The 24862-nt window shown below is 45.7% G+C and overlaps 1 protein-coding gene across 1 annotated transcript in view; it reads left to right on the top strand.

Annotated features, from left to right (window-relative positions):
* LOC148022950 (FAD/NAD(P)-binding oxidoreductase family protein) overlaps positions 1-23914 on the top strand; it is a 153523-nt gene extending 129609 nt beyond the window's left edge. Inside the window, exon 17 of the mRNA XM_087695877.1 lies at positions 22644-23914. Coding sequence (XP_087552003.1) covers positions 22644-22782 — 139 coding nt within the window. The 3' untranslated portion in view covers positions 22783-23914. The remainder of the gene's footprint in view (positions 1-22643) is intronic.
* Positions 23915-24862: the final 948 nt, after the last annotated feature.

Raw genomic sequence — 24862 nt, 5'->3', positions numbered from 1 at the left:
GGGTTGTGCAAGCATCTCAAGCTGTAGAGGGAAATGGTCCGACAAGGCATATTGCTGCAACACTTTCATTTCCAGCATCTTAGGAAGAAAAGCATCATCCTGCATGATGTACATGCGGTCCAACCGCGACCATGTAGTTGTATACTGCGCAGAATGAAAAGTAAACCCTGTAGAAAAAGGGTGTAACCATGACCAGAGATCTTGCTTAAGTACAGCAAGAGCAAACACATTTCACACACGGCTTTCCGGAGCGTCTATCACCGAATGCTCTGATGTGGACTGTGAAGAATCAACACACATATTAAAACCCCCCATCAAAAAACCCCGTCTGCCAAGTGGCAAGGAGGTCTGCAAAGTATTCCAAAGTTCCCGGCGGGATTAAGGGTCATTTGGAGCATAGAGGCCAAGTAACCATAAGATCTCTCCTTCAAATAAAACTTCAATCACCACAAAACGGCCATGTACATCATTTTTAATAAGAACAAGCTGATATTTCTCATGTACAATCATAAGCACACCAGAATAATGCATGGCATGTGTCCCTGCATAAAACAAGCAAAACCCATGGCAATCCACAACTTTTGTTGCTTCACCGTGACTCTTGTGCTCAACAGCACACAAGACATCCCGCTAATTCTCATGCAATACAGTCTACATGGCATGTTGCTTATTGCGAGAACAAATGCCTCGCACATTCCACGTGGCTATCTTCATGTGTATTCAAAAAGAAAATCAGGAACAAGACACAGCTTGCCTCGATTTAACCTTTTCTGCCAGAATGTCAAGAACACTCTCATCCAAAAAATCAACTAACATGGCAAAAGAGTTCTGACGGCCAGATTTAGAGGTAGACGGAAATGGGGATAACGACGATCCCATGGGATAATCACATTACCTCTAGCATCAAAAGCCAACTTAGCAGGTGGGCCCTTTGAACCGTCCATATATACTTTCCTAGTAGGCTGATTGCGAGGAGCAAAAGAAACGAGAGCATGAGCAGTGTGCTCTGAAGACAATATTTCTTTCGTGCGCATATACGTACGCAAGGAATCTTGTGAAGCATTAGGCACAGTATCTGCCATGCCAACATCAAACCTTTTACCTTTTTTGGCACGTACATCTACCCAGTCATTGCCACGGGAATCCAAACCCGAAACATGTTGTTTACCTTTATCCAAAACTTTAGGTGGCTGGGTTGCATCCTGTGACTGAGCATCAAGCACCATATCTTCCATGGGAGGCAAAACATGCTCAGCATCTGAAGTCGGTTGCTTTACTGGGCATTCGGCCATAAAATGCCCCAATTTTCCATACGAAAAGCAATGCCCTGCAAAGTTACCCCTTTTCAAACGAAAGTGCACAGGATGCATGCCAGAGCAATTAATACGTAACCAAGCAAGCCTTTTCCGAGCAGTGTCCCATAACATATACAAACGGTTACGATTCATGGCCCTTAGGCTCGGTGGGACCAAAACAGTGCCCACAGCGGCCATGGCATCCTTTAACAGTGGCCAATAGACAGCCGGACAGTTTTCCACTTCAACCCACACCGGGCATTCACGTTGAAGCAGGCGCTGAAAATCTGCCATTGGGTGCCATGGCACAACATGGACCAAATGGCGATCAAAGAACAATGGCAGTTTAGATAGCAAATCAGCACGATGCTTCTCAGATTTCAACAGCACCTCATAGAAGCCTCAGCGCCCAACAAAAATCTCCTCAACACACTCCCCTTGTAGTAGACTTTGCAGCCACTAGCGAATATGGGAAAGCACTTGGATCCTACCAGTGAAGAAGAGTATAACAGCACGTTCATAAAACACTGAGAATGAGCGCAAGACATTTTTCGGGTCCACAGTGGCTTCCAGAACATCTTCAGTTCGAGAGTCAGAAAAAGCTTCATGATTATGTTGGACATAATCGCCAAGCAGCGTGTTGGCAAACTCCAGCAAATGCTCCCAGTCAATATCCTGAGAATCCACAGAATCAGAAGCAACCTGAGCATAAGAACGTTCCTGATGATCCATTGTCTCTTCCGAAGTATGCTTGGAGCGTTTGCCCGCAGGCTGGAAGTCAGGACCAGGGGGCATCTCCTCTGAGCAAGGAACCATATCCTCTGGTTCCTCTGTACTGCCACCGTTTGGTCGATAAAAGCCATATCCAGATCAGCCATGCTTCTCTCTTCTCTCTCTCTCTCTCACTCTCTCACTCTCTCACTCTCTCTCTCGCTCGCTGTACAAGGGCAGGGCAGCTCTGTGATCTGAGCTCAGACCTCTCTCTCTCTCTCTCTCTCTCTCTCTCTCTCTCTCTCTCTCTCTCTCTCTCTCTCTCTCTCTCTGTGTCCTGTCGACAACCTCTGATGTCAGCAAGGACAGGGCCGTGCTGCCGTTACCTCCAGTCTACCAAGCAGCACGATCACAAGAAGGCTGGGCGCAGGACAATTTGGTGAGTGCCAGGCGTGAACGCAGGTAACAGAAGCCAGGGGCGCAGGCACGAACGCTGGATGCTAGCTCTCGCTGAGGCAAAGGAGAAATCCGTTGGCCCTGTTCTGTCGCACGAAATAACGATCTGTTACCTGTGGCGAGCTGACAGGCAGCTGATAGGCGAAGGCGCCCAAGTCAGATGGCGACGGCAGGGACCCCAACACGCAAGGCGAACGGGCGACGATGGCGACCAGGACCCGCAGGTCAGACAGCTGACGGCAGGGTGAGGCTCTCAGGCAACAACATCTTTTTTTTTTTTCGTAAAAGGTAATTGTATTAATTACGAAAAAAATACAAGATTACTTGATTACAAGATACATGACAACAATCTAAGCCATCATGTGAAGAGGTTCTAAGTACTACAAGTTACAATGTCATGGCAAGGACGCGGAGGAAATTGCCATATGCCAGGGACGGAAGTCCTCCCTAGAGAGCAAATCAGAATGGTGGAGAAGAGCTAACTGCCAATACAAGAGGCCCTTAAGCCTCGCAATATACCGCTGAACATTATAGGCGGAGTCAAAAAGAAAAGCATTCCGAATGGTCCAGTTATGCCAACAGCCCCAATATCGAAGAAAGTGATACATGAGCTTCATATGTGGCTGTGCCGGAGTGGGGTATTTGGGCTGGCCAAAAACCCAATCAAAGGGGCACAGGGTGATACCAACCACCCCTTGCCAAACAGCTGACAAAAATAACCAGACTTTCTTAGCGACGGGGCAAGAAATAAATCGGTGGCGGGCGGATTCCAAAGTAGTGGTGCAAAAGAAACAGGTGCCATTGGAGATTCGTCTCTTGGAAAGAGCTGAAGCAAGCGGAAGACCACCAATCATCACTCTCCAAAGAAAGACTTTATATTTAAAGGGTGTCTTGTTCAACCAGCCCTCCATCACAATTGCCCTCCACCATGACCGGGATTTACGCAATCCCCATAAAGCATTCGCTTTAGTAACTAGCCATTGATGATCTTTAATCAGAAGATGATACACTTGGTTAGCAGAAGCTTTGCTTAAATTCAGCCGGCCTTGTAGGTCCCAATCCTGCCAGGGATGATCCGAAGCAAGGGCAGGAAAGGGTTGTCTGCTCTGGAGCACCCTCATAAGCTGTTCCCATAAAGGCCTATATCCACAAGGGATCCTGAAAAGCCTCCTTGCTGTACGAAACGATATAAGCACATTGCGACTGGCAAGGGTGGCATCCGCAACCGAAGACAAGCCCAAACGCGCCATCCGGTTGAATTGTGGTCTAAGCTCATGTTTACCTGCCCACGAAAGTAAACGCGAGACTGCCAGTAATTCCAATTGAAAAGAGTTAGTAGCCAAGCGATCCTCCGTCGGATGCCACTGAGCCTTCTGAAGGATGTGTTTCCAAGAACATACCAAATGAGTAAGCAGCGATGAAGAAGAACTGGAGAACCGCGAATCAGCATTAAGAACATGCCACCAAGAACTCCGGATTTGGGTATTGCCATGCAGAAGCCCATGGCCCTCAAGGAAATAACGGGCTATATCGACCCATGGATGATGATCCGAGCACGTGGCGCGGAAAAGAGACCAACGGAGTGCCTGCATGTGAGTTTGGGCATCTAAAATAGCTCCGCCACCCATGTGTTTGGGGGTGCACGCATGCGACCACGAGATCCAGGAAATACCTGCATGCAATGAGTCCTTCTTCCATAGCATGAAGCGAATAGACTGAGTAAGAGCATTCACAGTCGTAGTAGTCCAGGGCAACAATGGCAAGAAATAGGTGAGCATTGGCAACATAATTGTCTGGGCTACCGTTTCCCACACCTGCTGAAACAAAGCCTGCAATGGTTTCGCCAGTTGGGTAGCAAAAGCTTCAAAGAACTCATTAGTCAGACCATCCCAACCCGGACTTTTATCCTTGGGCAAGTGTAACAAGACGTCCATAACCTCTGCCTCACAAATATCTGACTCCATAGTAGCTTGCATGTCCTGCGGAAGCTGATTCCAGACCAGGTCATTAAAAACCGAACGGGCCTGAGTAATTTGGGCTGAAGGTGGAGAACTGGAACCGAGAAGGTCGCGGAAATAATTCCTGCACATATGCACAATAGTCTGTGGATCCAGGATAAGGTGGCCTTCTGCATCCTCAAGCCTGGTCATATTCTCTGGAGCAGGAGAGGCGTGGAGAGCTCGAAAGAACTTATGGGTCTGACATGCACTATCTTGCAAAGTCTCTGTCAGATGTTGCAATTTGGCCTGCTGATATGATTTCAACTGGAATTCTTTAATAAGATCGGCCACCCGCATGGCCAGTGCGAGTAGAAATGCATCATCTGGAGTCTCCACCAGCAGAGAGCAAACCAAAACCAGCAGGTCCTCCGCTGCCTGTCGACGCTGCCGACAAAGAGAGGCATGATAGATCCCATATTGCCGAGCAACCCGCTGCACATTAGAGAGCAATCTTTCAAATGAGGCAGTGCCCTGAGAGGAAAAGTCCAAGAAGAATCTGTCAATCAACTGCTGCATATAGCCCTGAAAAATTGCATGCTTCAAGTAGGACGAGTTGAAACGCAAAGGGAGTCTCTCCAGAAATTGCTTGAAAGGTGCAATGGGTTGTGCAAGCAACTCGAGCTGCAGAGGGAAATGGTCCGACAAGGCATATTGCTGCAACACTTTTATTTCGAGCATCTCAGGAAGAAAATCATCATTATGCATGATATATATGCGGTCCAACCGCGACCATGTTGTTGCATACTGGGCAGAATGGAAAGTAAACCCTGTAGATCCTACCCATACCCTTAGATGTAGATAGTTCCATAATGCAATGCATTGAATCCACAGTGGCCACCATAGACAACAAATCATGGTGCAATGAGGGTGCAATCACCACAAAAATGGCCTCAAACAGTTCCCCCAATGGTGACTCAACAACAATGGTGGAACCCTACCAACTAGAGCCAACAACCACTAGTCTCAATAGGATCTTTGAATCAGAATAAGACGAGGGGCAGAGGAAACCATAGTAGGAGCAGAGCGCTCGGAAGACAACATTTCCTTCCTGCGCATATATGTACGCATGGAATCTTGTGAGATAGTAGGCACAGTATTCTCCATGCCAGCAACAACCCTGTTGTCTTTTTTTGCACGTACTTCAACCCAATCAGTGGCACGGGAATCCAGACCCGAAACCTGTTGTTTACCTTTGGCCAGAACTTGGGGCGGGTGGATAGTATCCAGCGACGGAGCATCACACACCATATCTTCCATGGGCGGCGCAACATGGCCAACATCTGAAGTGTGTTGCTGCTCCGGGCATTCGGCCATAAAATGCCCCAACTGTCCACAGGAAAAGCAATGTCCTGCAAAATTGCCCCATTTCAAATGAAAGTGTAACGGATGCATGCCGGAGCAATTGAGGCATAACCAGGCAGGCCTTTTCTTTGCAGTGTCCCATAACATACACAAGCAGTTGCGATTCACAGCCCTGAGACTGGGAGGGACCAAAACCGTGCCCACAGCGGCCATAGCATCCTTCAATAGCGGCCAATAAACAGTCGGACAATTTTCCACTTCTACCCACACAGGGCATTCCTTTTTGGACTGAATACTGTCAAGAATAGAAGCAACCAAATTTAGTAAGCACAGTCAGAGTACAGAATTTACTATTTTTAGAATGACATCCCTATTTTTTAGGACTATCATTTTTAGGCTAATTCGAGGCTCCTAAAATTTAGGGACCTCCCAATATGGATGTCATATGAAAGCCTTTTCCGTGTACATCGTAAAAACAGTATTAGAAACTTCATGTGACTTTCCTATGCAAAGAAATGTGCATTTCAAGCTTTCAGCCCACACATGCACATTGTACAAGCATTTCATGATCATGCCATCTTGTTGATTGTAACTGTCTGTTCTGGCGGATCTAGCCCACACTTCAAGACAGCAATCATTTCTGTATACGAGTCTAACCCTGATATGCATGAGTTCTGGTCACAGGCGCCCAATCGGGCCATATAGGTGAAAGTGTGAACTATCTTTTCTCTAACCCACCGCGTGGCTTCACCATAACCTGTGACCACTCATCAGTGGCCAGCTCCAATGCACTTTTCTTTATATCTAATTAGTGCAAAGGAAACAAATTTAATAAATCATTATATAGACAAATTAATGAAAAAGGATACAAATTCTGTTTCTATAGAGTTGTGACACAGAGTGCCATTGCCCTTGTAGGCAATCCGATCATCACACCACGGATATGGCATGTGGGAGTCCACTTCCACTTTTCTAGAGAACAGGTTAAGCTAGGCACTATTCGCTTAGAGTTTGTGCCTTTATCAGATAATTTTGCAGATATCTTGACCAAAGCGGTCAACTGGCCGGTTCTTCAGTACCTACTACCCAGGATCGGCTTGGGTACACCCTCCCCTACTTCTTCAACTTGATGGGGAGAGAGTGCTTTCCTCTTGCTTTCCTTTCTAGTTTGAGAGGGGACGCCTTCTACTCTTGATCGTGACAGTGATGATGCTTACAGTTTTTAGACATTACATTCACTTATTCTTTTGTATTGTATTATGGGCATTTGTACTTCATCCGCATTGTCAGGATGACCTGATTGTAAAAGGGCACTTGGACAAGTGAACAATTCCCCTGCTAGGGCACTGTCCCTGTGGCATCATTGCATAGCATATTGCATGAGCATGACATCTTGCATCTCCCTTTGCATTACCCCATGCATTGGCATTTTATTCATGTAAACATGCATCTGTGCGCATTTATCCCTTTTCGGTCTTTTAGAGTGGTCGACTTTAGGATCCACTCGTAGCATAACACATGGCAGTTTTTCCTAAAGGCAGTTTCCCTACTCTTGCTTGCTTGCTTGTTTTGCTTGTCTAAGCCCACCATCCTCTTTTTTGCCTTTCCACATATTCACCACATGATTGGCACATACACACGCTTGTTCTCATCCTTAGGCACTTATCCGAGTCAATGCGAGGGATTGGTCTGCTAGTTTTATGTTTGACTTGGGTTTAAAACTCTCTTTATCTTTTTCTATCTGTCACTTAATCAACCGCTATCCCTATATTATTTATGTATTTTCAAAATATTTCAAAAAAAAAAATCCATTGATTCAATCCGCCTTTGTAGGACTTGGTAGGCCCTTGGGCAGCCGCCGAGCACCCTTGGTCCGATACCCTAGCCTCTCTGGGGTGATCACTTGGGCTCCCTTGGTAAGATAACCATCGACTCTGTAGTCTTGGTAGGCCACTGGGCAACGGACGTGCATCTTTTGTCCGATACCCTAGCTGCTTTGGGGTAGGACACCTTGGGGTAAATCAAAAATTAGGCTGGCCTACTTTTCTTGCCCTATTTTGGGCCTGAGAGGGGGTGTTGTGCTAAGAATTGCTCTTAGTCACTTAAACAACCCCGAAACATGCTTATTTAGGCTTATTTTAGCCAAAACGCTAAAACAGGGAGCGAATCGAGAGAGTTAAGTGGGAGAGGATCTAGAAACCTAATTTTCTATAAATTGGCAGCCAGCCCTCCACTCTTCCCCCAATCTCGTTTTTGCAAGTTTCAGGTATTATCAACTTGCTGCCCACACCCTGTTCACGGAGGACATCTCAGCCCTTGCTGTCCATCACTGTTTCCTACAGTCTAGCGCCTGTTTCAAGTCCTCCACATACTGATCGCTGTTGTTTTTGACTGGCGACTGACTGCTGATCATCTGCACTGCTATCGTACAGCTTGCCACATCAACAAACTGTTGCATTCGTAGGCCCCAGCTGCCGCCCTGACAGTTTTCTCTCTCCTGCTGCAGTCGCTACAATTTCTCTCTCCTGCAGACTGTCCTGCCTGCGTTTTTAGTCTTTCTCTCTCCTGCAGGCTGTCCTGCCTACGTTTATAGCCTTTCTCTCACCTGCTGCCTGCATTTTTAGTCTTTCTCTCGCTTGTTGCCTACGTTTTTAGTCTTTCTCTCTCTTGCAAGCGGTCCTCCCTGCGTTTTTAGTCTTTCTCTCTCCTCACTGTTGTCCGCATCAGATCTAGCTTCTCACTGCTATGTTTGTTGGTGTTCGACATCCGGAGGCTGCCTTGCTGCGATTCGGGATCCGTTTGGAGTACGACACTCTCCAGCTCATTACCCCTGCTCTGATCCTAAAGATACAGGAGTTCGAGGTACAGTATTCATTCACTGCCTAGTGTGTTTGCTGCATGAGCATCGTATTATTAGTAGTCATATCATTTCATTTATTAACCGTGTTCATTGTCTCTGAGTTACCCTAACCCTAACCCTAACTGTGTTCTTTTATCAATCTGTGCTTTGTCATACGGTTTTTATTTATGCTTCTGTGTTAGGGTATTTTCTTTATAGTTTTCACATAACTATGCCTCTTTAAATATCAGAGGCTCACCCTCATCAGTCAACAAATGCAATCCAAAGATGGCTGAAACCTCTGTGGCTGCCTTCTAACACGTGTAGACCTTCTTACCCAATGATCTGTATTATTAGGCAGTGGGCCTACATCATGAGGAATGTGCACACCATCACCAAGTCGCTGATTTTCAGCATTTTCTTGCTGCTGTAATCTGTTTTCAACATGTTCTTCTTGCTGTCCTATTTCATCTTGTGCATTTTCTGGCTGTAGCACAATAGGTTGCGGCTCATTTTCAGCATCAAAAGGGACAGAACTTTCAGCTAATGGCTGTTGAATGGCTGGCTGTTCATGCTGAAATTTGGCCTTCTTTTTGTCAAGATCACCATGTATAGCATTTTTCAGCAACTTTGCCTCATCAAATACTACGTCTCGGCTGCGTACTATCTTCCTGCCCTGAGAAAGCCAAACTCTATAACCCATCTCTTCCTCATCTCCATATCCCATGAAGATACCCTTGATGGATTTCATGTCTAGTTTGGTCCTCTGTTCTACAGGTACATGCACAAAGGCATCACAACCGAAGACACGCAAATGGTCATATGAAGCAGGTTTGCCAGACCAAACCTCTTCAGGACTGCCATTTTCCAATACACGATTGGGAGAGCAATTGCATACATGAACTGCAGTTTTAAGAGCCTCTCCCTAAAATTGCTACGGAAGACTAGTTGTGGACATCATGCATTTGACTCTCTCACAAAGTGTGTGATTAAATCTTTCAGCCACGTGATGCAAGATTATAAGGGGCTGTCAACTTCCTCTTAATGCCATGCATCTCACAAAACTTGTTAAATTCATTTGAGACATACTCACCCCCATTATCTATTCTTATGGCTTTCAACTTAAGCCCTTTCTGTGTGATAACAAAAGCATGAAACTTTTTAAAAGCATCCAACACTTCCTTTTTGCTCTTAGGTACATACACCCATGACTTTCTATTGAAATCATCAACGAAAGTGACAAAGTAGCGTGCACCCCTATACGAATTAACAGGCATGGTGCACACATCAAAGTACCCTTTAGCATCAAGCTACCCAACTGATAGTAGACTTTTCTTTATGCCAGGTATAAATCTAACATCCTGCAAAATCAGCTCTTGGCCATTTTCAAGGGCCAAGTGAATGATGCCAACACCCTCTATCTCACATGCATAGTTATTAGCCAAGTAAACCTTGCCTAGGCAACCTGCAGTGTATTCAAAAAATGACTCCAAAGAGGGAGTAACATGAAAAGAGGCACCATTGTCCACTATCCATAATTGTGACAGCCTATCATGAACTGAAAGTAAGGCATCAATTTCCTTTTTGGTGATGTGCATATCACTTGTTGCTGCCATAATATCTGCATCATTACATGAGGCTACAACAAGTATCTCTTCAGTGTCATGAAGCTCTTCAATGACAACACTAGATGTAACATTTGCCTTTGCAACTTCTTTTGAGGAAGAGCTATCATCACTGTATCTTTCTTTCTTGCTCTTTCTTAAAGTACCAACAATTGGGCTATTTATGCCCTTTATGCCCACACTGATAGCATGTGACATTCTATTGTTTGCCATTGCTTTTGCCTCTGTTTTTGCCTTTATTGGTTGCATTACCCCTCTTTTCAGACTTGCCTCTTACACAGTAAGGTGAGCCACTGCTTTCACCACTAGACTTTCTTTTCATTTCTTCATTAAGAATTGAACCTCTAACACCATCAAAATTCAAAGCGGGGTTGTTGCTAAGTGACACAACAAAGATTCCCAGCTGTCAAGCAAAGTCATCAATAAGAAAATAGCTTTCAATTTATCATCGAAAGCCGCCAAACCAGAGTCCTACAACTAACTCAAAACTCCTGTGAAAGTACTCAAATGCTCAGATGTTGGCTTAGACTTATCCAACTCCATATTCACAAGTTTACGCATAAGATGCACTTGATTCACAAAAGTTGTATTTTCATAAGTGTCCTTAAGCTTTTTCCATATAGCATAACCTGTATCAAGACGCTTAATGTCTATAAGTACATCATCAGACACTACCATCTTAATATATACAATGGCCTTCTTGTTAAGTCTAGCCCAATCCACATCTGTCATAGCTACAGGCTTAGTCTCCAAGAGAGCATCTTCAGAGTCCTTGAGAAACAAAATGCCTTGCATCCTATCCTTCCACAAGTCAAAGCCAATGCCATTAAACCTCTTGATTTCAAAGAGGGATTTAGTATCACTGCTGCTAGGAGCATTTGCAGCCATTTTTCAGCAATACACCAGAAATTCAATGCTACAATTTATGATAGCAAAAAAAATGAGCTGAATATTCAGTTGATTTAAGCCCAAATTTTCAGTAAATAATAGCAAGATTCAGTCCAAGTACATGTACAGCAGTAGAACAAATGACTTTCAGCAATATGACTGCAATTTCAGCATACATTAAATGCATACATCACTGCCAGGTAACTCCCACTTCAGCAATATCACCAAAAATACATCTACAATAACCCCAGATCTGCAAATGATCACTAAGACTGTTGCAACATGAATAATCAGCAATATATCAACTCAATGGGAGCTGGCCAACATGTGTATTGCATATATATGTGCTCGTATCAACTTCTAATACACAAAACACCAAGAAATCTCTACAGTTTCTCCAAAATCGCACAAGCGGGAGATAAAAATGCTCAAATCACTCTACTTATGGCAACAAGATTGCTTCAACAATATTCCCAAAGTGCATTTCACGCATCAACTCCAAAATCCACAGATTTCAACAAAAGCCCTAAAATTTCACTATGAAATCTGCCCCAATCGCATTAATACATGTTCCGAAGAGCATAAAACAGGCAAATTTAGCAAATTTTCACGAATTTTTGCAAAAGCCCCAAAAATTTTGGGCCCAAGTGTGCATGAATGTTAGCCAGTTTGACTCGGCTAAACAAAATTTCACCAATACAGCAAAAGCCCCAAATTTTATGGGTCCAATGTTGAGAAATTTCACTCAAATGAGCAAAATTTCACTAAATTTGACGAAATCCCCAATTTAAACGCGCACAATGTCTGCAATTTCTGACGCTGCCTCAATTATGCATGAACAGCACTAAATCTGAAAAGCCCCAATTTTCTAAGCCTAAATTTGCACAAATCTGCGCACTATGCTTGCACACGCGAACACCCGAAAGAGAGGAAATAAAATAACCCAAAATTTCTGATTTAAAAAAATGGGGCCGTTGACCTATCCACCTAACAGGCATCAGTCCGTTCAGCCCCGTGTGCCAATCGTGCGACCCATCAGTCGTGTGGCTTGGAACCCCGCCGGCGCCTGTTGACTGTCCAGTCATGCACGTCTGATCCCTGGCCTTGTTGCCACGCGCTGATCAGGCCGTCAGTCCCCATCGAGCCGTCCATTTGACGTGCTCCTCGGCAGCCCAACTGATTGACATGCCTACAGTAGCAGTGTCGCCTCTGCAACCTAGCAGCCGTCAGTCTGTCAACACGCGCCTTGTACTGGTCGTCTGTGCGACCTGTGTTGATCGCTTCTCCTTAGCTCTTTACTTCAGCTCAACCTGATGCATGTGCCGAGTGTTGTCTGTTGGCTGGATTCTGTGTCACGACCTGTGACACTCTTGAAAAGCGCGAATGTTGTAACCAACAACTTTGATACCAATTTGAAGGGGGAGAGTACACAATGGAGTGCGAGATAGAGGTATGAGGAGCAGAGTTCAGAGTTAGAGAGAGTGAACGCAAAGATAGGTGTACCAGATCGTGATGGTACACAAAGAATGAAAGAATGTATTTATATGTTAGGGTACAATAAGGTTGTGTTCACACCTATATGACTATATACACGGAGACGAATGGGACTTTACACCCAACAGCCTCCACTGCTTTAAAGTGGATGGGGAAGGAATCTTGAGCAGCAAACAACTAATTGCAATTTTCCAATTTGCAATCATCAATTCAAATCCCTAAACTTGCTAATAAAGGTGAGTCAATAGATCCTTAAGCTGATCCACATTGGCTGAAAACAACTCATTAGGGAGGCCATCCGGGCTATTCCTATGGGGTAAATGGCATAGCATTTCCTCCACTTCTTCCTCTATGATATTTGCTTCCATCAAATCCCTCCATTCAAGCTTGACTTGATTTCGAACCAAGTCACAAATGTATCTTCAAGTAGAAAGAATAGAACCAGGAAGAACTTTCTGTGGACCCAACAAGGATCTATAGGATTCAAGGCACATTTTGAATAATGGATGCAGGCTCAACAACCATTTCGCCTTGCTAGTTTGTCAATCACACAATATTTTCCCAAACATATATTTGACGCAAACGAGTAAATAAGTGACGATTTTGGCAATTATTATCATGCAAAGCATCTAGATGAGCTAGCAATTTGAACTTAGCATATTATTCCTCTTGTAGAGCTTGAACTCTACCTTTCAACCATTCAGAACATATGGCCAAATCATCAAAGTTGTCCCCAACATGTTGCATACTAAGCGAATGTCCCAATAAAGAGTGCAAATATTGCAATTCAGCTCGAAGAGCAGAGGCATGCTGGATACCATACTATCTGGACCAAGCATGTGCATTATCCCTAAAAGCAGGCCATGCATCAATACCCCTAAACAAAACCCGGGTGCTGAAACGGCCAATCAACGGATCATTCAATAGAAAGGATTGATTTCCACAAAGGCAAGCGGGCAAGAAGAGCTTTGAAGGCATGCACCGGCCAATGAGTCATGTTCGATACCAAGGGATAGTGATCTGGAAGGATATAATGCCACCCACATTTCAATCTCAGGTGGAAGGAAAGAATCACTTTGGCAAATGTGCATTCTATCCAGTTGAACCGAAGTTTTGAAATGTTGAAGACATCGGTATGTAAAACCTAATTCATAAGGATGTAACCACAACCACATATCTTGTTTCAAAGCCAAGGCAGCCACAGCATCCCATGCTTGACATTTGAGGCCATCCATAACAGAGTGAGGTGAGGTCACCTGTTCCATAGATACACAAGCATTAAAATCACTCATAACAAGCCCTTGATGAGCCATGGAGAGAGACTACAAATCCTTCGAAAGCTGATGACAGTCTCAGGTTATATTAGATGCATACACACCCACCAACCACAAGGCCTCCCCCTCAAACATAATCTCCACCACTAGGAATCTACCACGAATATCCTAGCAAACCAATGAAGGCTGCAATGAGGACTGAGCAGCCAACATAACTCCCGATTTATTAGGAACCCAGCCACCAAAAAATACCATAAAGTCCTTATAAACATAGGTGGAACCCAATGAGTGTTGCTTACGCTCTATTGCACAAAAAACACCCCAATTATTGGCAAAAACCGTCCTCTATAGCCTCTACTGCTTGCTGGCCAACGAAACCCCTTTGACGTTCCATAAGACGAGTTTCATGATGAACTTAGAGGGAAAGATCTACTGGATCACCTCTTTCCCTTTCACATCCACTAATTTAGTGGCCTGAAATTTCTGCATTTCACTACGAAACACATCCACAAAATCTACCCTCTACAATCCAGTAATCAATGCATGAGGGGGCAACTAATTTTGCTGAGCATGGGGTGCATCTCCGGAGGGCAACAACCTACCAGGACCATCAAACCTCAAAGTAGAATTTGTAGCACCTTTACCAACCACTCCAGCTGTAGGTACTCGGGAAGATTGTGGTTGAGGTTTTGAGTAGAATCCTTTGCCCCTGCATTGAAAAGTCTATGTGATATTATTATAGGCCAAATGCGTTGGAATTGAACAAGCTTTTTGCTGAGCATGACATTTGACCACAAAACCCAAGGAGCATCCTTAGCCACGTGATCCTGTCCCACAGAACATGACTCAGCTTCAAGCCCCACCTGAAGTGAATTTGCATTAGCATTCCCCTGCTGACCTGAAGGTGCGGGGAAAGGAATAGACTGTTGCGGCACAGCTTGGGGTTCACACTCTCGCATATCCACCTCAACATCCAAACCGCACTGCAAAACTTCTAGAGCATGATCACATTCAAAGACAAAATGACCCAACTGGCCACATTTGAAACAATGACCTACAAAAGTTTCCCATTTTAACTCGAAAACCAACATATGCAATCCTGGTTCAGAAACAGTCATATTTGTAGGTTCCTTCACTATCTTTCAGCATTTGCTGGCTTCATCGCCTTCAGTATCTTGGGGGATGTTCTCAGGCCAAGACTCCTCATTCGAATCCGAATCATCTTTACGTTCTATCCCAGCCAAGTGCTGATCCAAAAAATCGTATTGATGCCACGTGAGGTCTCCATCACTCCCTCGCTGTATTTAGCTCTGTTTCAGAGGTTATGACAAATTTGTCGGTTGCTGTACCACGAGACTTTTCACAGCAGGCCTCATGGAATGAAGAATTGCACCACAGATTGTCTGTTTGTACTGGAGCTCAGTTGAACAGGGAGTTTGCAGGTGTGCTAGGCACGCCTGTCTGCAGGACACAAGACTGCAGGGTCGCAAGGGGGAACTCCGGGCACAACTCTCAGCATTTAGGGAGGCTGCAGATTCAGGTGTCAGGTGTAGAAGCACACAGGCTATGTTCATCCCTTGCACTGTTTCGTTGACGGACTGCAGGTACAGGGCATAAGTGTGCAGGTCACTGGACAGCCAGGTGTCTCTCTCACAGCTTTTCCTCTGCATGCACCAGGAACAGGACAGCAGGCGTGCGGGGCAGCAGGCCAGACCCCGCATTCACACAACCTCAGAGATTAGGGTCTCACTCTCTCCGTCTATGTCTCTCTCTCGCTCTCTCGATGTTGTAGGCAGGCGGCCTGCGCCTGCATGCTGCAGAAACCAGGTGGCAGGCAGGCTGTGTAGTGGGCGGACAGCGCTGTAGGCCCACACAATCACCAAGGGACTGGCATGCAGATCAGAGAGGATGCAACTGTAGCAGAGACGAGCACTTAGGCAAAGCCCTCTCTCTTTTTTTTTTCGTAAAAGGTAATTATATTAATTACAAAAAAAATACAAGATTACTTGATTACAAGATACATGACGACAATCTAAGTCATCATGTGAAGAGATTCTAAATGCTACAAGTTACAATGTCATGGCAAAGATGCAGAGGAAATTGCCCTATGCCAGGGACGTAAGTCCTCCCTAGAGAGCAAATCAGAATGCCAGAGAAGATCCAACTGCCAATACAAGAGGCCCTTAAGCCTGGCAATATGCCGCTGAATATTATAGGCGGAGTCAAAAAGAAAAGCATTCCGGACGGTCCAGTTATGCCAGCAGCCCCAATATCGAAGAAAATGAAACACAAGCTTCATATGTGGCTGTGCAGGAGCGGGGTATTTGGGCTGCCCAAAAACCCAATCAAAGGGGCGCAGGGTGGGACCAACCACTCCTTGCCAAACAGCCGACATAAATAACCAGACTTTCTTTGCGAGGGGGCAAGAAATAAATCGGTGGCGGGCGGATTCCACAGCAGTGGTGCAAAAGAAACAGTGGCCATTGGAGATTCGTCGCTTGGAGAGAGCCGAAGCAAGCGGAAGACCACCAACCATCATTCTCCAAAGAAACACTTTACATTTGAAAGGTGTCTTGTTCAACCAGCCCGCCATCACAGTTTCCCTCCACCATGACCGGGATTTACGTAATCCCCATAAAGCATTCACTTTGGTGACGAGCCATTGATGATCTTTAATCAGAATATGATACACTTGGTTAGCAGAAGCTTTGCTTACGGTCAGCCGGCCTTGTAGGTCCCAATCCTGCCAGGGATGATCCGAAGCAAGGGCAGGAAAGGGTTGTCTGCTCTGGAGCACCCTCAAAAGCTATTCCCATAAAGGCCTGTAACCACGAGGGATCCGGAAAAGCCGCCTGGCTGTACGAAAAGATATAAGCACATTGCGACTGGCAAGGGTGGCATCCGCAACTGAAGACAAACCCAAACGGGCCATCCGGTTGAATTGTGGTCTGAGGTCCTGTTTACCGTCCCATGCAAGTAAACGGGAAACTGCCAGCAACTCCAATTGAAAAGAGTTAGCAGCTAGGCGATCCTCCGCTGGATGCCACTGGGCCTTCTGAAGGACTTGTTTCCAGGAACACACCAAATGAGTGAGCAGCAACGAAGAAGAGCTGGAGAACCGTGAATCAGCATTAAGAACATGCCACCAAGAACTCCGGATCTGGGTATTGCCATGTTGAAGCCCCTGGCCCTCAAGAAAATAACGGGCTATATCAACCCATGGATGATGATCCGAGCACATGGCGCGGAAAAGCGACCAACGGAGTGCCTGCATGTGAGTTTGGGCATCTAAAATAGCTCCGCCACCCATGCGTTTAGGAGTGCACGCATGCGACCAAGAGATCCAGGAAATACCTGCGTGCAATGAGTCTTTCTTCCATAGCATGAAACGAATGGACTGAGTAAGAGCATTGAGAGTCGTAGTAGTCCAGGGCAACAATGGTAAGAAATATGTGAGCATTGGCAACATAATAGCCTGGGCCACTTTGAGACGAACATGGAAAGGCCAGGCTTGAGATTTCCAATACATAAACTTAGCCACCATTTTCTGAGAAATCCACTGCAGCAGCTGCTTTGGGGGAACATCAACACCCAAAGGGTACCCAAGGTGCCTGACAATGGAGCCACGAGGAACAACCAGACCCTGCCAGTCCAAGGACTGCAAATCCGACTCCGTGCAGCTGAGAATGGCTGATTTGAGGGCGTTAATGCGAAGGCCGGACGCCTGACCAAAGAGGCCCCAAACATCCAATGCTCTTCGAAGGTTATCCCTGTCTGCACGCAAAATCATAAAAGTATCATCCGCCAGGGATTGGCCAATGAAGTGTTGTCCTGTAGGAAGCGACAGTCCTGCCAACTGAGAAGAGGCTGCCATACGAGATAACATCGAAAGAACTGGATGTGTGGCAAGGGCAAAAAATAGAGGGCTCAAAGGGCATCCTTGTCTGACAGAGCGGGCAAGGACAAATGGCTCAGTAACACCTCCGTTCAGCATGACCCGCGAAGACGCTGCAGCACTAATAGTGTATATGAGACTAGACATCCGTGGACCAAAGCCCATAGCAGACATAAGTTCAGCAACGAAAGACCAGTCTAGATAGTCAAAAGCCTTCTCCAGGTCCAGTTGAATCAGTACGACCTCCTGATTGGAATGTCTGGCATAATCAATTGCCAGTTGAGCATTCAATACATTGTGTAGGATATTTCGGCCCTGAATAAAACCATACTGTAAAGGGTGCACAATGGCCGGGAGATGCTTATGGAGCCGATTCGCCATTACCTTGGAAAAGATTTTGTACATTGAACCCATCAAAGAAATTGGGCGCCACTGTGTCAACTTAGATGGCGAAGGAGCTTTTGGAAGCAGTTTAATGAGGCCTTCTTTCCATGAGGAAGGCATGATCCCCGTTTCCCACACCTGCTGGAACAAAGCCTGCAAAGGTTTCACCAGTTGGGTAGCAAAAGCTTCAAAGAACTCATTAGTGAGACCATCCCAACCCGGGCTTTTATCCTTAGGTAAGTGTAGCAATACGTCCATAACCTCTGTCTCAGAAATATTAGACTCCATAGTAGTTTGCATGTCCTGCGGAAGCTGATTGCGGACCAGGTCATAAAAAGCCGAACGGGCCTGAGTAATTTGGGCCGAAGGGGGAGAGGTGGAACCGAGAAGGTCATGGAAATAATTCCTACACATATGCACAATAGTCTGCGGATCCAGGATAAGGTGGCCTTCTGCATCCTCGAGTCTGGTCATATTTTCTCGAGCAGGAGAGGCATGGAGCGCTCGAAAGAACTTATGGGTCTGACATGCACTATCTTGCAAAGTTTCTGTCAGATGTTGGAGTTTTGCCTGCTGATATGATTTTAACTGGAATGCTTTAGTAAGATCGGCCAGGCGCATGTCTAGTGCAAGCAGAAATGCATCATCCGGAGTCTCGACCAGCAGAGAACGAACCAAAGCCAGCAGATCCTCTGCTGCCTTGCGACGCTGCCGACAAAGAGAGGCATGATAAATCCCATACTGCCGAGCAACCCGTTGCACATTAGAGAGCAATCTTTCAAAAGACGCAGTGCCCTGAGAAGAGAAGTCCAAGACAAATCTGTCAATCAATTGCTGCATATAGCCCTGAAAGAGTGCATGCTTCAGGTAAGATGAGTTGAAGCGCAAAGGGAGGCGGTCCAGAAATCGCTTGAAAGGTGCAATGGGTTGTGCAAGCAGCTCAAGCTGCAGAGGGAAATGGTCTGACAAAGCATATTGCTGCAACACTTTAATGTCGAGCATCTCGGGAAGAAAGTCATCATTCTGCATAATATACATACGATCCAGTCGCGACCATGTTGTTGCATACTGAGCCGAATGGAAAGTAAACCCTGTAGAAGACGGGTGTAGCCAGGACCAAAGATCTTGCTTAAGAACAGAAAGAGCCAACTTATGCCACATACGACTTTCAGGCGCGTCCATCACCGAATGCTCCGATGTGGACTGGGAAGAATCCACACACATATTAAAATCCCCCATGAAGAAGCGTCGTCTGCCAAGTGACAAGGAGGCTTGCAAAGTCTACCAAAGCTCCCGACGAGATAACGAATCATTCGGAGCATAGAGGCCAAGTAGCCATAAGATTTCCCCTTCGAATCAAATTTCAATCACCAAAAAGCGGCCATGAACATCATTTTTAATAAGCACAGGCTGATATTTGTCATGTATAATCATGAGCACTCCCGAATAATGCATGGCCTGTGTCCCTGCATAGAACAGTCGAAAGCCATTGCAATCCACTACTTTTCCGGCTTCACCATGACTCTTGTGCTCAACAGCGCACAGGACATCCCACTGATTTTCATGCAATACCGTCCACATGGCATGTTGCTTGTGGCGAGAGCAAATTCCTCGCACATTCCACGTGGCTATTTTCATGTGTAGTTAGAACCAAATCAGGTACGAGGCACAGCTTGCCTTGATTTGACCTTGTCAGCAAGAATGTCCAGGACTCCCTCGTCCAAGAAATCCGCCAACACAGCAAAAGAGTTCTGAGGACCAGATTTGGAAGTAGACGGCATATCTGCTGACTTGGGGTTGAAACGGGGGTAACGACGGTCCCATGGGGTAATGACATTACCTCTGGTATCAAATGCCAGCTTAGCAGGGGGACCCTTTGGACGATCTGAATACATTTTCCTGGCGGGTTGATGACGGGGAGCAGAGGAAACCATAGCAGGAGCAGCGTGCTCAGAAGACAACATTTCCTTCCTGCGCATATATGTACGCATGGAATCTTGTGAGGGAGTAGACACAGTATTTTCCATGCCAGCAACAACCCTATTGCCTTTTTTTGCACGTACCTCCACCCAATCAGTGGCTCGGGAATCTAGACCCGAAACCTGTTGTTTACCTTTGGCCAGAACTTGGGGCTGGTGGATAGCATCCAACGACGGGGCATCACACGCCATATCTTCCGTGGGCGGCACAACATGGCCAACATCGGAGGTATGTTGCTGTTCCGGGCATTCAGCCATGAAATGCCCCAACTGTCCACAGGAAAAGCAGTGCCCTGCAAAATTGCCCCATTTCAATCTAAAGTGTAACGGATGCATGCCCGAGCAATTAAGGCGCAACCAAGCAGGCCTTTTTCTTGCAGTGTCCCATAGCATACACAAGCGGTTGCGATTCACTGTCCGGAGACTGGGAGGGACGAGAACAGTGCCCACCGCAGCCATAGCATCCTTCAACAGTGGCCAATAAACAGCCGGGCAATTTTCCACTTCCACCCATACAGGGCATTCACGTTGCAGCAAACGCTGAAAATCTGCCATTGGGCGCCATGGAACTACATGAACCAAGCGGCGTTCAAAAAATAAAGGCAGTTTAGACAGGAGAGCAGCACGATGCGTCTCTGATTTTAACAGAACCTCAAAAAACCCCCGGGAGCCAACAAAAATCTCTTCAACACATTCCCCTTGTAACAGACTGTGCAGCCACTGGCGAATACGGGAGAGCAGCAGGATTCGACCAGTGAAGAAGAGTATCACAGCGCGATCATAAAATACTGAAAAGGAGCGTAGGACAGTTTTTGGGTCAACGGTGGCGTCCAGAACATCGTCAGGCGCTGAGTCGGAAAAGGCTTCCTGATTATGTTGAACGTAGTCGCCAAGCAACGTGTTGGCAAATTCCAGTAAATGCTCCCAGTCAACATCCTGGGAGTCCGCAGGATCCGAAGCAACCTGAGCATAGGAACGATCCTGAGGAACACCTATCTCTTCCGGAGTATGCTTGGGACGTTTACCCGCAGGCTGAATGTCGGGACCAGGAAGCATCTCTTCGTTGCACGGAACCATATCCTCAGGTTCCTCGGCATCAGAATCCGGGCCAAGTGCCGCCACTGTTTGGTCTATGAAATCCAGATCCAAACCAGCCATCGTATGACAATTTGATCGTGAAAGAGGACTGACCCTGTCTTTCTCCCGCTCTCTCTCTCGCCCGCTGGTCTGTACAGATGCGCTGTCCAGGGGTGTACTCTGCAAAGACAGCTAATAAAAGCTGAGCTGTACGAGGAAGAAGGCTAGCAGGCAACGGCAGGGCTGAACCGTCAGCCACAAACTTGCTGCGAAGCAGGGGCGACAAGAGATCGGGCACGCAGCCGAGGGCGATGGAGCCTGCAGACGGGGCCTGCAGACTAGGACGACGGGGCTCAGGCGGCAGGGCCTGCTGACGAGGGCGGAGGGCCTGCAGACGAGGGCGGGGCCTGCAGACGCAGGCGGAGGGCCTGCAGACGAGGGCGGGGCCTGCTGACGAGGGCGGAGGGCCTGCTGATGAGGGCGGGGCCTGCAGACGCAGGCGGCGGGCCTGCAGACGCAGGCGGCGGACCTGCAGACGATAGCGGACGGGCGCATAGCCTGCAGACGATAGCGGGACGGGCATGAACCAGGGTAGACAGGCACGAACTAGGGCGCACGGGCGCGAACGGGCGTGAACCAGGGCGGACGGCCGCAGAGCCCGCAGACGGCAGTGGGAGGAGTCAGGCGACGGAGGCGATGGGCCAGACGGGCCAGACGGGCTAGACGACGGAGGACAGGTCGCGCCGCATCGCTTCTCTCTCTCTCTCTCTCTCTCTCTCTCTCTCTCTCTCTCGGTGAAACACTCTCTCTCTCTCTCTCTCCACAAAGCCCTCTCTCTCTCTCTCTCTCTCTCTCTCTCTCTCTCTCTCTCTCTCTCTCTCTCTCTCGTCGTGCTATTGAATGACTACCCTAGTGGTAAGCCATTGTATTATCAATCAATAGACTCCCAGCAGCGTGTAGGCCGATTGGTAACAAGGATGTGTGAGTTTCAAGAGGTCTTAAGCCAAGTCCTAGAGACAGCTCGAGGTTGGTCTACCCGTATGGGGCACTACATGTGGTACCTTAATGATATGAGAATGCATTACAAAAAACTTCCACAGACCTAGGTCCAAATCTTCCTTTTTGTATTTCTTCTAGTAGATGACAATGCAGATGTAGGAATTGAACTCAAGGCTTTCTAGTCACCATGTATGCAACCTTCCAACTGACTGACTCTGTGTGTGTGTGTGTGTGTGTGTGTGTGTGTGTGTGTGTGTGTGTTCTTTATGGTTTGTTGCCAGTACAGTAATGCCTTGCCGCATTGCTCATATTGGAAGGACTTATAATTAAATGAATCAACGGCATTGATTGTATGTGCAAAACTATGAAGTGTCTCGTTCCTGTTCAGAGAGTCTTACTTGCTTCTGGAATTCTTGAATATGCAGGTCTGGATACAGAACACCCATAAAAGGTCTGTACCTATGCGGAGCAGGTGCACATCCAGGAGGGGGTGTCACAGGAGCTCCAGGTCGCAATGCTGCAATGGTGGTGGTTCAAGATATTGCTTCTCTTCAATCAGAATAAAATTGCTCATCTGAGATCATAAAGACCTGCACATCTGGGCATTTCAATTATTCGAAATCCAAGCATTTTCCCAAAGAACCTTAGGACCATAAAGATGTGTTTCAAGATAGCACTTTGGGGGGTTGGTTTTGGTAGGAAAGTAAGGTTTTCTTGTTTACCCGAAGTTTTGTGTTCATTTATGTTGCACTTAACATATCAATCACATGACTAAGATGTATTATTGATCTTTTGGCTAATGAGTGACTTGAGATGAGTAATCTTCTTGGCAACAGGTTCAAGTGTGGCAACAGGTCTTTGGATCAATTCCCTTCAATTGCAAGACTCCCCCCGACTGGCTTCTTTCAGGGTTTGGGCAACATCCCAACTCTCTAATGAAATGCCAAAATGCACGCATTACAAACAGAACATTGCTGGCTTAAGAAGAGAGGGACTTACGTTGTATACCAAAAAGTAAGAGTCTATGAGATTATCTATTTGCTCTTTACCTCCATTTCATTGCACCAACAAAAACCTGAGATTTAGTATCAGGTGAATGGCAAAATGTAGGAAGGGGGAAAAGCCCTCTGAGGCTGAGAACAGAAGAATTAAGATCTTCATAATCAGGGCATTTTAGTCAATAGGATTGGCAAAACCCCATAGAATCTAAAATCTTGAAGGTTCTTGGATCAACTGCCAAAGAAGTGTTCTGTAGAGCACTGCTCTTAAAAGGATCCAAAAACAAGATGTCAAACATAAATTTGTCTTCTTTTAATGATCTACACAACCACAAATATTCCAGGATGAAGCACTGCAATGCCAAAGAAGGCTCTCTAGTTCCAGCACCAGCAACCTGACATGTAAGGCTATCAAGTTCAAAAGAAACAAATGCCATATACCAGCTTGTGTAACCGCTAGGCATATTGGAATCTACCATCAAATCACTTTGGTTTCAAATTGCCTAGTGGTGCAGATTTTGTCTTTTAACTCGTGTATAAAATAAAGAACTTGTTCAAGGGGACTTGTATTAGCCATTCAGGTCATTGATGCAAGACTTTACTAGTGATAGAGGTGTGTGTATATCAACCATGTCATTTTCTACACCCTTATTAGTTGCCAAGGGAATTGATCCAAGAGGAGTGATTTTCTGCAATCTCATTTTTCTCTATAACTAATGAATACCATTTTTTAAACTTGATCCATGCAATATGTTTCCACCTTATACTCAGATAATAAGATTGACAAATTTCCTAACATAGAATGAGATTTTTATCTTTGCTAGTGTTTCCAAACAACAAAATGGTCAAACTAACCTCTAAGAGGTATTGTACCAAGAAGATATTGAGAAAGATCATAAAAACCACCACCTAAAATGTTTTTTTGTGTTTTCATAATTTGGATCAAGAATTCAGGTAAAAGAACTTGTTGTGTATTGGACATTTTCATATCTCATCACTAAAATGCCTCTCAATTACATATGCTCCAAGTGTCCAATATTGTAAGGTCCCCAAATGGGAAGTCATGATGGGCATTGGACACTAGTAGGGTCCCACGTTTAGACATTGGAAAGGTTCTAAGCTTGTAGATGGTTATGAGTTGGCTTATTTGGGCTCGATCTTTAGGTTAAGTGGAAAAGAGTTAATGAAGGTAGTGAGATTGTACACCAAGTGATGAGTTAATAATTGCAACTACCAAGTGGGCTGGAGTTTTAAAGCCAATTCAACACTTGGGTAAAGATGAGCATAAAGGATTAAGTAGGAGAGTTATGAAGTATGAAAAAAAAAAAGGTAAAGTTACCAAAAAAATACCAACTACAACAAATAACAATTTTTTAAAATGGAAGGTATCAAAAATAGCAATTGAAGTTTGAAAGCTACAAATAATAAAAGACAAAGTAGAATCAAAGATTAGTGAAATAATTTTTGAAGATGTATGAGGCCCTAATATCTCTATAAATGATATATCTATTTTATATTAAAGGCTCTTCTCTCTCAATGTGTTGTCAAATTTAAGATGCATATAATATTTAAGAGAACATTGTCAAATTTAAAACACACGTAGCATGTGGAGAATGCATTTTGTCAAAAGCTAAGTACGCCTCTTG

The sequence above is a fragment of the Lygodium microphyllum genome, chromosome 16 (genome assembly GCF_053477565.2).
Source record: "Lygodium microphyllum isolate KBCC chromosome 16, Lygodium_microphyllum_v1.1.10, whole genome shotgun sequence".
Classification (NCBI taxonomy): domain Eukaryota; kingdom Viridiplantae; phylum Streptophyta; class Polypodiopsida; order Schizaeales; family Lygodiaceae; genus Lygodium; species Lygodium microphyllum.
This window is presented reverse-complemented; position numbering and strand designations above follow the sequence as displayed.